The 17581-nt window shown below is 44.6% G+C and overlaps 1 protein-coding gene across 7 annotated transcripts in view; it reads right to left on the bottom strand.

The window, feature by feature from the left end:
• Positions 1-17581, bottom strand: part of nectin1b (nectin cell adhesion molecule 1b) — a 151474-nt gene that overhangs the window by 78363 nt on the left and 55530 nt on the right. For all 7 annotated transcript variants that reach the window (XM_065960608.1, XM_065960605.1, XM_065960606.1 and 4 more), the window contains exon 5: positions 13576-13727. In XM_065960608.1, the coding sequence (XP_065816680.1) occupies positions 13576-13727 (152 nt within the window). The remainder of the gene's footprint in view (positions 1-13575; positions 13728-17581) is intronic.

The raw sequence follows: 17581 nt of genomic DNA, 5'->3' as shown, positions 1-17581 counted from the left end.
CAAGTCCTCAGGTTTCACACCAGTCACAGCAAACACACTGAATGATACAGTGCAGTCGAGTCCTGCATGAAATAGTACACCATGAAATATAACCACCGTCATCATCGGTGTGGTGGTAATGAAATGAAAGCACACTGCCAGAGGTGATTATCAGCAGCCAAGCATTCACAGCCACGATGCATCAGAAGAACTTTTCTAGTCAGGCGGCAGAGCAGACAGCAACAAAATAGAATATGCATCCAGCGAAAAGTGTATTATTCAGAAAAGATAGCAAAGAGAGAGAGAGAGAGAGAGCGTTATCAAATGTGATGGCTTTAATCTACAGAGTGACAATGACTAATAGCCTGCAAGAGACAAACAATAAAGTAAGATGCTACAGTCTCAAGTCTTGAATTTGACCTTGCAAATACCAAAAAAAAAGATATGTCGCTTTTTCAAATACAAAACAGCCACGAGTGTATCTGAAGCAAAACTGAGCCATCATCACATTCATTCCACCATTTCAGAGAGAGCACGCAGCCTCCTCACAGGAAGATACACAACGCTCTACACTGAAACTAAGTATTGCGAGCCCATGTCCCTTATGTAAACATCCGACTAAGAAGCCCAAAAAAAAAAAAAAAAAACGTGCCGAGCTCCTTCCAGCCGGGAAGCAGAGGAGACTTTTTATCTGAAACGTGATCAAAGCCTGGAGGCGCTCACGTATAGTGCTTGTCTAAACCTGCACAGCAGAGGCACATTTAACTTCAATAGCAAAGTGCTGAATCCTCCACAGATAAGAGGAGGGAGGGTTTGGGGGGGCAACAAAGAGTTACAGCATCTACTAAACAAATGGTGTGGGAGAGTACTGCAGAGAAGAGACGGTGAGGAAGAAAAGGAAGGAGCTTCCTGTTCACGCAGGTCAAAACCACACAGACGCCTACATTACAGAATGTTCTATAGGCAATAAGGCAAGGCAGCTGCACAGGGTTCACTCTCTTTTTACTATTTCTGCTCAGATTTATTTCAATCGTATTGGTGAGCACAGAGCTTACTGAAGTTTATCAGCTGTCATCTAAAGTCCATTCCAGACTCTGAGTCAAACAAAGCAGAAGTATAATTGAGTTAGACTTATTCCATAGAGTAAAACGTCCTATTTGATGCAAATTTACTTCAATTTACATCAACAAATATCCCCCTTTTTTTTTGCAATAAGGTTTAAATTATAGCTTAAATATGCAAAAATAACCAATAGAGATGTGTCAGTACTGATTGGCTGCATAGTCGAGCAATTTCTGTGAAGCAATGCTAAAAGTTCCTTGGAGATAACAAACCTTCAGTTCTGTCAAACAGAGCCACATAGCACACAAAAACCGATGACTCCTGCCATCCTCATCATCCAATTTAAAGGCAATTATCCCAAAAAGCCAGATATCTTTGTTTGAAATAACTGTCATAAACCGTTCAATCAAATCCATTACGCTCTAATAGAACTGTTTTTTTTTTTTTAGTGGAAATGATCCATTTCTGCAGAGCGCCAGTAAAAAAAAAGAAAAAAAAAAGAAGAAGACTGTGGTCAAAGTAAAGAAGCTTCTGAGGCTTTCCTCCCTCCTTTAATTACAATGGCACCCTATCAGTCCAAAGGGACAGAGCTCCCAAACACATCACCCTCCTCAGCCGCCGCTCCTCCGCCGCCGCACCCTTTTCTCTCCCCCGAGCCGACAGAAAAGCTCTCCAATTTCTAAAGCGGCGCCGGGCACAGTCTCAAATATCAGCTCAGGTTTTAATCTGACCACCTAATGGGATTATTCAGACACAGGCCTTCATTACACACATGAATGAGAGAGCAGAGCCAGGTCACCTTTTGCTCAGGAACGAATCCTCCCCACCAAGTCCAAAGACGGAGAAAATCCACAGGATTGAAGGAGAAGAGAAGAGAAAAGGGGAGAAGGTTCTCCTGTAATCCTCTCCTCTACCTTTTCCACCGCCTCGCTCTGCAGCGACCTGAACTCGCTCTCATCCCTTTCCTTATTATCTCATCCAGAGACGGGATGTTTACACTGCCCTTAGTATCTGTGTTTGGTAGCAAGATTAAAGAAGGACTACTTTTTTCAAAGGCTGAAGAACAGTTAATTGAAGTTCTAAGAGAAGCCCGCTCTACAATAAGCAGATATATATTGATATAGAACTTATGGATAATAAATCTGGACGTATGTAGTCGTTGTCCTTGCAGATTTGCATATCTTAGAAGACTGGACTGTTGGCCTTGGTCTTTATCTGCTCTCTCTGGGTGCCCTTCAGTTCAGTCTTAATTAGGCAGCTTTTACCTCACACTTCTAAAAGGTTCCTGGGGCTCAATATTCCCCACTTGAAGAGGTGAAAAACACAGGGCAAAACCATTAAAACTGCACAATAGCAGCAGTAAAAGATGATGCAGCGCAAAAGCCTTCAAAAAGGTGCTCTCCATCACCTCGGGGTCTATAAAGGATCAAGTGACACCACCTCTGACACCCATATTTAAAAGAATCTAAATGTCAACTCTAAAAGAGTGAAGAACGCGGTTATAGTCCGTGCAAACTGCAGACATGAAAGCTGTTGTAAATTTCAGGCATTTTTGTGGCAGAAAACGGCGGCACTGGAGACGAGAAAGCCGAGGTTTCTAACAGAGTTGTTAAGGTGTTTTACTACAGAGGGGATAGAAGGGAGGAGTGGTGCTGTTTCGGATGGCTCCAGCTCTGTAATAGAGGTGTTTATAAGGCAGGGGGAAGAAGCTTTGAAAACACCAAGACCAGATGACTTTGGTGCAGCTGAGGAACAAACTGCAATTATTTAGCAAAAGAAGTGTTTTAGCCAAAGAGGTCTGCCTGTTCTCACCGTCTTACCCTGCTCTGTGTTTATCCCACAGCAAGGTCACATCACAACCCCCACCTCCTATTCTGCCCACTGGCCTTGTGCGCACGAGGAGATAACGAAAAATGGCTAAATATTTCTCTATTTCTGCAGCGTGGCGTCTTTGTCTGGAGTACTCTGTGAATGTGAGGGTATGAAAACACAGAGGCTATGGTGCAAACTAATCACATTAGAGGAAGACTCATGATACAAAATGGAATGGTTGGGGTTTGTAGTGATGTTTGACAGCGCGGAGGAGGGAGGAGGCGTCGCACCGGCACGCTATCGTTACCGACAACACCTGCCAACGAAAAGATAAAAAAGACCTCAAAGCAGCAACGAGGTACTGTTTCAGGCAACAAAAGGGAAGCTGTGGAATATGCAGATAGGTTGCTAACCTTGAGCTGCAACAACAACAATCTTCCATTGAGATTAATAGGTGCCAAGATGTTCTCTGAAAGGCCATAATTCAATGTGGAGGCATGATAGATTCATACAGGTAACATGTGATGTGAAATAGTGCAGCTGTTTAAACGCTGCTACCGACACGTTTCATGTTGTATTAATCATACTTTTTTTTTTTTTTTTCCACTCACATCTGACTCGATGGAGTGGATGATTTACAACCTCCAAACATTTAAGTGACAAAATCTGCTTCTCTCACAACCCGATGAGTGTTTTCCCCTCCGAGTCATTTAAGGAAAACAAATGGGAAGCAAATGCAGCACAGTCGAAGAAAAAAGAAAAAGGGCAGAAAAGTGGTTGAGGAAAATGACACATCAAGGGTCCAGATTTATGGTTAAAGAAAAGACAAATACATTCAAGAGTGTTTAGATTTGATTTTGATGTGTACACGCTGCGGTAGAAAACAGCCTGCAGTGGAAACGATTCAAACGATATGGAAGGGGGAGGAATGTGTGAGGCACCAGAGGGCTTTAAAGGGAAAAGAAACTGTATCAGAAGGTGTCCTGCAGGTAGTGTATGTGGGTGTGCTCAGTCATGTCTGCACATGAAAAAAAGAAGGAGGGAGAGAGACAGGTACAGACATTCCTGAGACTTGGCGCAATCACCTTTAGATGAGGTGTTATGACAAAGGCTGGGGAACATGAGAGAAGATTTCAGAGAGTGGTGCAGGGAGTGGTGTTTTAATCTGACTAAATGAGGAACAAGCAGCAGACAAAAGAGGGATGAAAAGAAAAAAAATGAGAGGTTACTCTGAGAGGTGGAGGAGTGGCAACACGGAGAGGGGAAAAAAGAGAAGATGGAGCGAGAGCCTTTGAGAGGGTGGAGAGTGACAACGGCAAATAAAAGGTGGCATAATGAGGGGAGAGAGAGCGGGGACAATCGCAGAAGATGCATTAATTCGGTGAATTCCAACGATCCTCATTACTCCCCTGTCTGAATTTGCCAGTGGTTGTGAAGTCATGGAAATGTAATGCTGCCACAATGAATAAAAGCTCATCACTGACAGGATTTTAGCATGCTGCCCGGGGAGCCGCAGCCGAGGCAAAGCTCCTTTTCACCCTGCCTCTCTCTCTCTCTCTCTCTCTCTCTCTCTCTCTTCCAATATCTACCATTTCTTCCCCGTTTGTCAACACATTTCCTTTTTTCGCTATCAGTGATTTTACAGAAGCACAAACTCGCTTCAAATGTAGGTTAACGCCTCGTTTGCCATTAAAACCTGCACCCTAGTAATTCAACTTCAATCCCCCTGTTTAAAAAAAAAAAAAGAAAAAAAAAAGCCAAACAGATAAGAGGCACGGGATGTGCCGCAGGAGATAACGCTGTGAAAAAAAAAAAAAAAAAAAAACTGGCATCAAAACGCCGGTGACATCATCCGTGGCATGTTTTGAACATGCAGCGACTCGCAGGGTTGTCCTGTCAAGAGAAACAGAGACTGATTCTTGTTTTCATCTCTCAGGAGCAGAAACAGCACGTAATCTTTGACAGGGGTTTTTTTTTTTTTTTTTGGGGCCTCAACTGGTGACCAAGGATTCAAAACATCAACAGTCTCTGAATAATATTTGTGGTGCTTTATAGTCAAAATAAAGTCAAAGCAGCCATAAGCAAGGCTGCAGATTCCACATCTATCTGTGGCTGAAAGTTTGGGGGAACAAATTGTGCTCACAAAAAAGCTCCTTCTGCACCTTTGTAGATATCAAATGGTCATTTAGTGGAATGCCATTTGTAGTAATCATTCTTAATGCACCTTTAATGAGCAATGAATATTTACACCGGAATCCAAACACCAGTGCTCTTTTCTAAATCATGTTTGCTCATAAGGAAACCATTATTAATGCATCTCTGCATTTCCCTGTTAGCCTGCATGTGGCCCTGCCGCTAAGTGGAAGTGCTGTAAGGATGAGTTATTAGGTCAACAGAAACGCACAAAACAAATCTGCATGTTGGTACGCATTAAGCTAGGAGAGGACGGATCATGTTTGTTTACGACATCAGCTTTTCCACTTGTTTTTAGAATTCTTGTTGTTATTTTGGAGCTGTGTGTGTGTGTGTGTGTGTGTGTGTGTAATGAGTGAATCACAGCTCAGCATCAGCATCAGCAGCAGCTCTGGAGCCAGTGGTCAGACCCTGGGACAGCGTCTGACCTACTTCATCAGGCTCTCAGGGAGGCGTGACATATCCAACACCACACGGGTGGACAGTGAGGACGAGCAGGGCGGAGGCGGAGGAGGAGGAGGAGCAGAGGCAGAGGCAGAGGCAGAGCCAGGCTGAAGGGGCTCAGCCAATCCCCCTGCTCCATCTGTCTGCCACATCCCTCTCTCCCCTGCACATCCTCCGGAGAGCAGAAACAGCAAGCCATGCAGAAACAAATGTTAAGATAAATCACTACGATCTCAGCTGCTCTGCTCTCACATGCTCTCCCCCTGGTGACATTCCCATTTCACTCCCACAGCCGAGCCATCTCTTCCTCTCCAAATAAAATAGACCTCTTTACACACTGAGCATCCCCCCCCCCCCTCCTCCTCCTCCGCAATTTTATGCAAAAAAAAGAGCTGCAGCCACAATGTCTTCTCCCTCACTGCTTTCCCTGGCACAGCACCGCACAGCAGTGGCTTTATGGGGCGGCCTAGTGTGCGTGCACGGGAGCGGCTCATGCTAATGTCTCATTTGGATAATGAGGAGTATTCTTGGCAGGATCTGAGCAGCGAGCAGCCCCCTCCTGCAGCTAGGACGTGGGGGGCTAGAAAGTCGCTTTAACAGCCTGAAGACCCGAAACGCTAAGGGTATGAAGAAGTTCAAGGGTGATGAGGAGCAAGCAGGAGGAACAAGAGACCCAGACACTGGAAACGCTCCTCATCCTGCCTGACAGCCAGAAGTGAGGGAGTAATGACATACACGGTACACATGTGAGGCCTTTGGATCCATGAATAATGCAGGCGCTGATATGAGAAGGCGCCAGAGCAATATGCTATATAGTGCACAGATTGAGACACACTCCACCATGACAAGCGAAGACAAACAAATTTCACATTGCTGGGGGAGCCTTAGCAAAGCCGACATCATAATGTCTCTTGTCTCTGTCAGTGAAAAGAACGAGACAAACGGCTTGCGTGGAGCCGCTCTGCTGTTCGATGTCAGTTATATACGCTGCTATACTTGTTTTTATTCAGGGACGCTCTCGCCACCGTGTCCCAACTTTTTTTTTTTTTTTTTATCACGCAGAGCGATCTGAGCGCTATCATGTTCTTGGGAAAGCGACAGACCCGGTGGTGATGGAGGGAGAGCAACATGCCTGTTCCTCTGCTGATAAAAACTGAACCAAGCCATCAACACCTACTGTTATTTACAGTCTGCAGGTGTTTGACGAGAGGAGAGAAAGTATTTTTTTAATAGAAAACCTAAGAGGGGAGACAGCACAGGGGCCAGACAGAGCAGTCACAGATGAGAAACAGAGTTTATTATCATCTTTAACAAGTGTATACTTCTCGCCCTGGACGGATTTCACGATTGCTATCATCGTTGTATGACCGAGCTGTGTTCACTGGAGGAATCCTCACTCAGAAACAACTTTAGCTTGACAAGCCGAGCACTGATCTTTAACAGGAAACTGCTTCACTGGCTTTAATAACCTTAACACTAAACAATTTTATGATAAAATGGCCTTAAACTGACTGATGGAAACCTTGACGCCTTTTGTTGGGTTTGAATAATATGAAAACCCTCTGCTAGCTCAGCACTGTTGTTGTTTTTCTAATGTCACATTATATTGACCGGAAACCATTTCATCTTATCTGCTCGGAAAGTAGTTGTTGCTGGTGGCAGCAATGATATTAACTGTGACTGTGTAGGCTAATTCATTGTGGGAATAATCAATAATGGAATCAAGTGCGTTCATTTGAGTCAGCCAATTTTCTGACACCCAATACATTTACTTATATTAGAACAGTGGATAGGATAATAAGTGAAGATCTTAAAATCATTTCACAAAGGGTCTTAGATTGGGTTGGGGTTTGGCAGTCTCTGTGGAGAACAGCAGAACAATGTGGCATGAGAGTCGACCGAAAAGTGCCACGAAATGGACTTGGTAAATTGACTAGAGCTTGTAAAGGGCTTTTCTAGTCATCAGTATTAACTACTCCCTTTCATGGGAATTCACATGTCTAGGCTGCTGACACAACAGCAATTTGGGGGTTGACAGTCTTCCCCATTGACACTTCAACATGTGACTGCACCAGCTACCACTGAGCCACAGCCACCCCATGATGACTGTGATGCCACGATGTCATCACATCCTAATTTGTAATTAGTGTTCACGATCTTGTTGGTACAAGAAAGTGAGAAATCAATCAGTCATGAGGGCCAACCAAAAAGGATATGAGTCAAGAGAGAGAGAGAGAGAGAGAGGAAGTTTCATTTGACAGGGCGGGGAATAAGATGTGACGAATAAAAAGTTATTTATGTTTTCCAGGATGATTAAGTGTCCTTTTCATTGGGTCCTTCAATAAACCATCTTCCAACAAGCATCAGTCTTTTATGTTTTTTGGAAAGATATTGAACTACAGAGTGATCTTTCAAAAGATATCTTGGACTGAAGAGGTCACTCTCCACCTCAGAGAGGATAAATGTTTTATAAAAGGTCCGGTTATGACCGCATTAATTCAAGAAGTGCAATAAAACCACAAAATGTGTGTTCTGTGTCCAGTTCAAAGTTGTAATAAGTTTTTTAAGGGAAAATTAAAACATCTATCAGCCCAGAGTAACATCTCCTGCTCAGTAATTCAAATTTATGCTGAGAAAGCTCCCGATGCATCTGCCAACAGCCCGCCGCCGCCGCCGCTGCCTGCCTGCCTGCCAACCTGGTGGCGAGTATTTGGAATCATTATATAGACACAGCTAATGTTGTCGGCTGTGGCCTCATTTGCTCGCATTGTGTGGAGCAAAAAAGATAAAGTTAGACGGTAAATAAACAGCGAAAAGTCAACACGGTTCCTTTTTTCTAAAGACTGTTAGCCCACCTCACCACCTCTGTGACTGACCTGTCTTTGCTCATCAGTGTACCGCTGCATGTGGAGGAATGGAGAAGGTGACGAGCAGTGAAGGCTCTTGACTTGGTACAGGGTGTTACACAAAGTCATGTAAACAGCATCCTGCCCTCTCTTCCACCTCTGTGTCTGCACCGCTCTCCCCTTTCAGTTTGCCTGTCAAGCCCCCCCCCCCTCTCAAATCCACTTTACCTCCTCGTCTAAACTCCCCCAAATCAGACGCACTGAAGCGTCTTCTTCAGCCACATGGATACTGCTTATTTATTTATACTGCAATTGGACTGTCTATGTTTAATTCAGCTCATTTTCACGATGTGGTAAAGATTCCCCCCCCCCCGCCTTCTTTCTGAACTTCATTTTCCCCACACGGGAGCGAACTATTGCTTGTTCAGGCGAGCGTGAACAGATGTTGGCGCCGGGTGCCTGTGCTTATAGAAGGAGTCATCCTCACGTTTTTTTCTTGCTAAATTGAAGAGAGCGCCCTCACTTCTCGCTCTCACACACTCAGTTTAAGCAGACCCCCCCCGTAGCAGAGCTGACTGCACCTCTGCTCTGTGCGCGCCGCAGCTCTGACAAAGGAGGGTGAAAGTGGAATCACCGAAAGGTTCACACACTGGTTGACCCGAGCTGATCTGATATTATCCTTCACAGCTGATCCGGCTAATGTGGCAGGAATTATGCATTGTGTGTGACTCCGCCCCCCCCCCCCCCCGTCTCACAAAGATTAGCCCTGCTGTGCGGCCTGCAGTCAAGGTTAAAAACTATCTAATCAAGTTTTCAGTGATTACTGGAGTGAGCAAACAAATTATTTCCATGGCAAATGTGCTGATTCACTCGGAGGAACTTTCCCACATGCTTAAAAAAACAAGAAACCCAGCACAAGTAACTCCTTTCACAGGGGTGATAATGACATAATTGTAAGGCCTTCCTGATATAAAGGCCATTCATCATGGGGTTGGAGAGAACTTAAAAATGGCACCATCGATTTGTTTGGCGCAGACAAACGGATCGCGGAGCTGGAAAAGCTGATTATCTTAATGAAAGACTGATTGTGCTCTCTTAAGTTGGGGAGGATCTTTTGAGGTTAAACCACATTATTCAGCTCTCTTCCTGTGGCTTTCTCTGCTGCAATATTTTAAATGGAGTCACAGTGACTGGGCGAATAAATCATCCAAAGCAACTTAGTTTTCGTTTTTGAAAACTTTATGGTCTATTTTTTTTTCTTACACCACCTCTGAAAGTGGCGGATAATTTGCTAATCTGATGTGACAACGCGTCGACTTTCCCTCCGGAGGGTTTCTGGAACTGTGGATGTGAAAGAGAGGAGTGTTTGCAAAGAAGAGAAGCATGAACATGAAGCTCATCTCTGTTCTTGTAGAATCATCTCCTCTGACTTTCTTCTTCCCTCAGACTTCCTCTTTCACCTCCTCCCCCCCCCCGACCAAGCCAGGATTGATTAAAACAGGAGAGTGGTTCATTAGATTCTGACAAGAGACACCATATCTGCTGAACACACGTCCTCAGAGAAAGCCCATCTCAGCCCACGTGACTTACCGGAGTCGATGCCATCTCGCCCCGGCAAACACCATCCCCGGACTAATTGAAACAAGGTGCTCCGTGCCCCCTTCTATCTGCCGAGGTGACAGCTTTTCCAGCTTCCACAAATCCGTCCATGAAAACTGAGCGGCTTGATTAAAATGCGCTCTCCTTAAGTGCTCCATCAGTGTTGTTTCCCAGAGTGAGAAAATAGCTTTTTCTGCGCTACAAACCAGTTGTCACGGACATTTTATCTTCCTGACAGCAGGAAGCAGGGCTGTCCACGCGGCAGGTGTATATTGCTGTGTCACTCCGAACATCAGCTTCCAAATAGAAACAAAGAGCATGACTGCCTTATCCATGCATAACGTAGCTAGTAGAAGTCGTGCATTAGGATGGATCTAAGTCTTCATAGTGACATAAACATGCACCACGGTGGTGTGAAATGCTTCATAGATTGATACAGTTTCCTGCAGGCTTAAAAAAACAAAAAACAAAGGCCAGTTATGATTCTTGAGCTACAGAATTCCCATCGTTTTGATCACTGTTCTGGTCTCTCTGTGAGTTGTTGAACAAATGTGCTGCATCTATCCGCTCTGGTCACCTTTTCTTCTCTGCAGAGAACACTTAGCTAGCATAACCGAGGCCCCTGTGCTGCAGCCTTGAACAGCAGCCAGCAGTTTGGCTCTGTCTCTCCTGCCTTGTCTCAGCCGGGGCCCCCCCCGTCTGAGGCGGCTAGGAGGCACAAAGATGCTCTTTTGAAGTTAATGAAGCATCAGCATACTTCTTATACCTCTCCACCGCGGGGGTCATTATGCACAGCCAATGTCAGGGCTGCACAGAGCACATCAAAGAATTAACAGGAAATGCTGTGTCGAGTTCACCTCCAACGCTCCTTTCATGGCGTCACCAGAACGGTTAGAAAGTCTTCCAACACACTGATCTACAGTCAGAGTGTCTTCTTAACGAACATTTCTTTTGCATGTATCTTCAAAGCTTAATGACGTTCTGCTGAGGTGCAGGAGATACTGCTGACGCCGCCACATTAGGAGAGGTACATGCTAACATTTCACAACATCAGCAAAGAGCACAGAGGCGGGTGCATCATATGACCCCGTGTAAGGGAATCCATGTTACAACTGCAAGACACACAAGGGCACGACAGCTCTGCCCCCCCCCCCTCTGCCTCGTTTGTACACACTCCCTCTTTCTGCAACCTGGATCACTAATGTTTGAGAAAAACTGTTGAAAGCTGTTTGTGAGCTTGTGCATCTTGACTTGGAGGCGCCATGTTGGAGCTGATGCTGAGCTCTGAGCTTCAGGAGAGGGGAGGCTGGCTCTCCTCCCTTTAACTTGTCACTGTTACTATGGGAACAGGCAACTTTGCTCTTCAACGTGTACGGGACCCCTTTTGGGAGTGTATCCTCAACAGAAAATCAAGACTTTTACCATCCAAACGTATAAACTAATACTTGCAGATTAGATTTTAGGCATCGGAGGATACAAACAGACCCCCGAGAGCCATGTCGCTTTTAATCATCAGGATGTGTGTTGGCATTAAAGTTGTCAAAACTTTCTGATATTTTGATCGGTTTGGACACCATGTGTTTTCAAACGATACAATCGCAGTTATTTTAATGGCCAAGCTTAAACAAAAAGTACCAAAGCTTTAAAAAAAAACTTCACATCTTCATTAATAAACGTAAACAATAGCTGCTGTGAGGGAAAGAAAGAGCACACTGTTGAAAATTGCACAAATACGTTGGCAACGTTTTTTGCCCCAAAAGTGGGCCGATGTAATTGTGGAATTTTGACGGTATGCATTAGTTTGCCTCCATTGTTTGGCAAAAGAAAAGACCGGATATAAGTTGACTAGGTATCTAAAAATCAATATCGTTTGATTGACTAGATCAAAGTTTAAAAATCAGGTATTGTGACAGATTTAGTCGCCATGATGGTATGCAGCCTAACTCCAAATATCAAGTCCATTAACCGAAAGGAAAATTGACGCGCTATCGAGTGTAAAAATGTAGCTTTAATGGGTAATTACAGGCCTCTAAATGCTACCTAACAATTAAGCGTTGTAAGTACCTCCTGCTGGGAGCAGACAGATTGCTTTCATACTTTCTGGATCGATCGTTTCCTGCAAACCTTTCTATGAATGAAAAAAAAAAAAAGAGTAAACAACAGCTAAAAATACTGCTATTTAAATAAGCTATGCAGACAAATTGTAGCTGAATGCACTCACATTATGAACCCACACATTGTTCACCTCACTCACTGAATAAAATTATACGAACAAATGATGAGAATAAACAGAAAGACTGTAGGGACGATAGCAATGTGGTTTGTTAATTTAAGCAATCAATGAAAAAGCAGAAATAGAAAATGACTCTGGTGCCTTTGTTTTGCCTTTTCAGATGGAAACAGCACTTTTTGCCAAACGGTACAAACGCTTTGCATCAGAATTATTCAACACGAGTCGGTGCTGGGTGATTTCCTGACTGTAGATTACTTCTTCGCTTTCCTGTCTGATAACTAACAATGCTCATAGGAGATTTTTATTATCCCTCTTCCATCCCGCCTACTCTGGATGAACAACTTTGCACAAAGTAGGTAATGACATCACATCCTGCTAAGCGGCTTCTTCCCAGTCTTACTCGAACAGTAGAGAAAAAAAACCACGCTGAAAGAGAGGAAACAGGAAGGTATGCAACGATACTGTAAGGCACAGCTGTTCACTTCACACCAAGCGCAGCGTTCCCAAAGACACGACGTGAGTCAACATGCAAAGCAATGCAAGTTAGAACACCCCCGCTTCCCAGAAACCCAGCAGCACAAAGGGGGGGAAAAAAAAAAAGTCTTTCCATTCTGACCAGAGCAAAAACTGCCACAGTCTCCCAATACCGCACACACAGCTGGGAGCAATAGAAAGAAGATTCCCCACTTCTGTCGCACGTACAGCAAAGTGAAATCTGGTGTATACTGTGGCAAAACATCATCTCCTATGGATGAGAACCCAGCGGAACCACAGTGCGTGTGTGCCAACAATTATGTGGAAAGGGGAACTGAATCAGTTTTGTTCAGCGTTTTGTTTTCCCCAGAAGACGGAAGAGACAAAAGAGCGAACGCAGAGCTCGACTACAGAGGAGGCTGTTTGGAGAAATGTGAGCGTGATGCGAGCAAACCATGATCAATACAGCACCCTCACCTCAAACCCCCATTTTCTTTTACCTTGATGTTATTTTAAGCGCCAATAATAGGCCTTGCTTTATATCGCTCCCACACATGCGCCTGGATGCGAGAGAAAGGGCAGGTTGGGAGGGAGGGCGGCTGTTGCCACACCGTGTGCGTTGAGCTCTGATACACAAACACAGAGGTTTTTTTTTTCCTCCATCTCACCTGCCACACGGTGCAGCAGGGGGGGGGGGGCCGCACAGCGAGGGCAGGAGGGAGCTGCATTGAATTCACACTGACAATCTGCTACAATCAGCCAGTGTGTGTGCACGTGCATAGAGATGTGTCTTTGTTTTGGGGCGATTGGGGGGGGGGTCTGACAGTGCCTGACTAAATCCTCAGCAGGGGTGCTGTATTGATTCGAGCCATGCTAGAGTTATTGAAGAGCCAGAGAAAGAGAAAAAAAAACGGCGCCCTTCGTCCGCCTTACCTGTAATGTTGACGTCCACGATGCCGGTGCGAGTCCCGATGCCGTTGGTGGCGTCGCACACGTATGTCCCGGCCAGGTCGTAGGTCACGAGCCCCTTGAAGAACAGAGTGTTGTTCCTGATCTCCACATTGCTGGGCAGGGAGCCGTTCAAGCTACAGGGAGAGAGAGAGAGAGAGAGAGAGAGAGAGAGAGAGAGAGAGAGAGAGGGAGAGAGAGAGAGAAAAGGCAATAATATAGACACCATAAAGAAGCTGAATTACACCAGACCACAGCAGGAAAAAAAAAAAATAATAATTCTTCTCCCAGGAGTGGCAGAGCAACTCAAAGTGCATGAAAAATACAGTCTCTAGTGCCAAACAAACCTGCGTGTGTGTGTGTGTGTGTGTGTGTGTGTGTGTGTGTGTGTGTGTGTGTGTGTGTGTGTGTGTGTGTGTGTGTGTGTGTGTGTGTGTGTCAGGCTGAGATAAATAGTAGGAATATTTGACAGCACTGTATTTCAGCCATCATCCATCAAGTCCAAACAAAATTATGAGGACAGGGAATCCCAGCAGGCCTAAACAGGTAAGACATAGCTGATGCCTCAGGACACAGACCTTCTTGGCATGTGGAATACAAAACAGACAGTGCTGGGAGGAAGGGGAGGGGGCAGCGAGAGAGGGGCTTTCTCTCTCTCGCTCTCTCTCTCTCTCTCTCCTCAACTACAGCACAGCTCACATGGCTGAACTCAGAACTCAGGGGAGCTGTCGAGAGAGGCAGCTGATCAAGCGATAAATACAGAATCCACCAAATGCCGGGCTGTCAATGAGAACCAGAAGCCCGATTCTTCTGCCCGAGGTGTTTGTCTTCATGCTTGGCGATCTCTGCCTCGTCGAGACCTGCTCGTGTCCTTTGATCAGGTCAGCACTCTTTGAGGGTCACGGATCATGAACACACACCCAACCCTCTCTCCGTTCTATTATCTGGACCCCTTTTGATGGAGCCCGGACGGTGAGACAGGTATCACATTACGTGACAATTAGCCGTTTCCTGTTCCCTTGGATCGGCTTCATGAATGGGATCTAAGTGGAGCCACAAAACATGACTGATAGTCATGAGAGAAAGCTCTCTGCTGTAGACTGTGGTGGTTGTTTTGGTTTCTTTAAACAATAGAGATGCCACACAGACTCTCCTCCCTCCCTCCCTCGCTCGCTCAGAGACACTTTAAGATCGGCTCTTGTGCGAGAACATTAAAAACAATGTGATGCTCCATTTATCACAGAGAGAGAGAGAGAGAGGAACTAAATGGCATTATGGAGAGGCGACAAAATTAGGTCTCGTGCTAACAAAAGGCCACATATCAAGCACACTTGAGCTGCAATAAACAGGCTTTTCAAAGACTCAGCGACGAGCAATTTGTTAATTAATCGATCATAAAATGTCACTTAGCAGCAGCGGATTCAGACGCGACTGGATGCGCCTTACCCAGCAGTTTTTGTTTTTTTAGGACGAGTCAGAGTTTTTAAGTGGAAGATTATTTCTGAGCGTCAAAAAGTATTCAGAACAAAAAGTATTCAGAACAAAAAGTATTCGAAAGACAGCTCGGGGTTGAGTTGCTTCTCGCACGCCTCTCTGGCGACGGAGCTGCAAACAACCCTCCGTACAGTGTGTCACGATTCAATAATCAGTTACCTTGTGAGCCGCCATCAAGTGCTGAGTTCTGCAAAGCCCCAATTGATTTGCTACAGGAATGAAAGGCTGGCGAACCGCGATTCACCACAGATCCCCCCGCCATGTCTGCATTTGTATGAGACATCAGAGAGCGTGTGCATGCGTGTGTGTGTGTGTGTGTGTGTGTGTGAGGAGCCCGAGGGCCAGCGAAATAAAAGACTAACAAACAGCTTGAGAGTGATGCAGATTCTTTGGTGCCTGGCTGGCCCGCTCGTGTATATGCGTTGCGTGTGTGTGTGTGCACACAGATGTGGGTGTGTGGAGGGTTGGGTTGAGGGGACTCAAGAACACAAACACATCAAAGCAGCTTCCTGATTCACTTTAAACTGCGTGATGGTGTGGAGGAGGCAGAAAGAAAGAAAAAAAAAACACACACACTGTGTGCGCTCAAAGGCCAAATTGTGATTTCATATATGTTCTCTTTTCTTTTTAATCAAGTCTAAAAATAAAAATAAAAAGAATCGACATGAAACAGAAGAAGTGTTAATTCATTAAAAGAGGGAAACACAGACGGCTCTCTGGACTTCAAAGCACGTATTAAGAAGCAATGAAGGGACGATGTCTTCAATCAAACGTCCATCTGTTTCATTGGCCTCAAAGTGTCTCACGCTCATGTCGAATGTTTTAATGTGGGGGGAAGTTTTCTGTGAGGAGCTGCTGACGACATTAGCAATACTCAGTGAGAGCATGTGAAATCAAGAAGGCATCAGCCGGTATCGCCCTTCTTTAATTCTGCCTCAGATTAACCTGATTTAAAGATCACTTAAAAGGGGAATGAAGTGATCTGTTCACTTAAGAGGAGCCTCTCAATGGCATTAATAATGGAATAACATGTACACAACACGGATAAGTAAGTGAAGTAATTAAAGGGGACCTGAAGGTAATCACAGTTTAAATTCACTAATAACAATGACACTGCTGTTTAAGTTGGAGAATTTCACATCTGTGAGTAACAGTGCTGTGGAGGGAATGTTTGTTTTCAGGCTGATTGCTTTTGGAAAAAACAAAAACAGACCCCCCCCCCCGTTACTTCTCTTCTCACACTCTAGATATAGTCACTTCCACAATGCCATACAAATGAGTCTTTGCTTGTAAGTTTAAATAGCAAGCTGTCCTTTCAATGTCCAGTCTTTATTTCATCACTCCAATGCCACCTTTTCTTTTTTTTATACACTTTGTTTTATATACTTGTTTTCTGTAGAGTTGACTCTGGGAGAAATGCACACAAATTCCAATATACCTGTATTGTCCTGTACCCGTGCAAATGGCAATAAACATCTAAGTTGATCATTAACCCATTTTGAAAATCGGAAGCATTGTACTCAAACAGAAAAAGAGAGTTTGGAGGGATTTTCTATATTCATGCACACTCTGCAAATAGCAGATACAAAGTGCTCAAAGTGACGGCAGATGGTTTAAATAAAGTTTTGTTTACTTTTTGGCTTCCACAGTGAGCCAAATGAACAAGAAAAAAAATTGAACAAGATTAATTCTTTAAACAACTGATTGTCCCTGGAAAAAAAATGTCCATCTGTATCAACAGCACTAATTTTACAGTGAATTTGGCAACACTGGACATATATGTGTGTATGTACTGTATGCTTATGTGTGTGTGTGTGTGTGTGTGTGTGTGTGTGTGTGTGTGTGTGTGTGTGTGTGTGTGTGTGTGTATCATTCAGTGTGACGCAATCCTGCCGGCCTGTTCTGGATCGTTCCGTCACAGCCTTGTGCTGACCTCCACGGTGGAGCCCAGGGGAACCTTCACAACAGATTTGGCATCTCATTTTCACTGCAGCAATGGCCGTCCCCTCCTATCTGTCAGCACAGTGCCCTCGTCTTTCCAGATCACATCTCCTCACCCTCCTCCTCTTCGACTCCTTCTCTCTCTCTCTCTCTTTCTTCCCTTATCTGCCCAAATCTCCCTTTGCCTCTCGTAAAAAGAAAACCCCAAACGGGGGTCCAAATCTTCTCTATCTCTGTCATCTTTCTGTCGCTGCTGTGTGTGTCACTGTGTTCCTGCCTTGAGAGGGAAATGTATGCAAAACAGAAAAAGGGAAGGAAAAAAAAAAAAAACCTCCCCATGCCTCATTAAAATCCAACAGCGGTCTGTAGAGTAGATACAACGAGGCCACAATGGTCTATTAATCCACATCCACTCATGTCCAATGACATATTTCTCAATCCATCCTTCACTGAGCAATTACAGGACAAATTGCTACATTTATCTCTCAATTTTACCGTATAATACTTTCATTTAAAACTGTGATACGCTCAGAAAAGTTGTTTAATATTCAAAAAG

The sequence above is a fragment of the Labrus bergylta genome, chromosome 11 (assembly GCF_963930695.1).
Source record: "Labrus bergylta chromosome 11, fLabBer1.1, whole genome shotgun sequence".
Lineage (NCBI taxonomy): Eukaryota > Metazoa > Chordata > Actinopteri > Labriformes > Labridae > Labrus > Labrus bergylta.
Note: the sequence above shows the minus strand (reverse complement) of the source record. Positions and strands in the feature narration are given on the sequence as shown.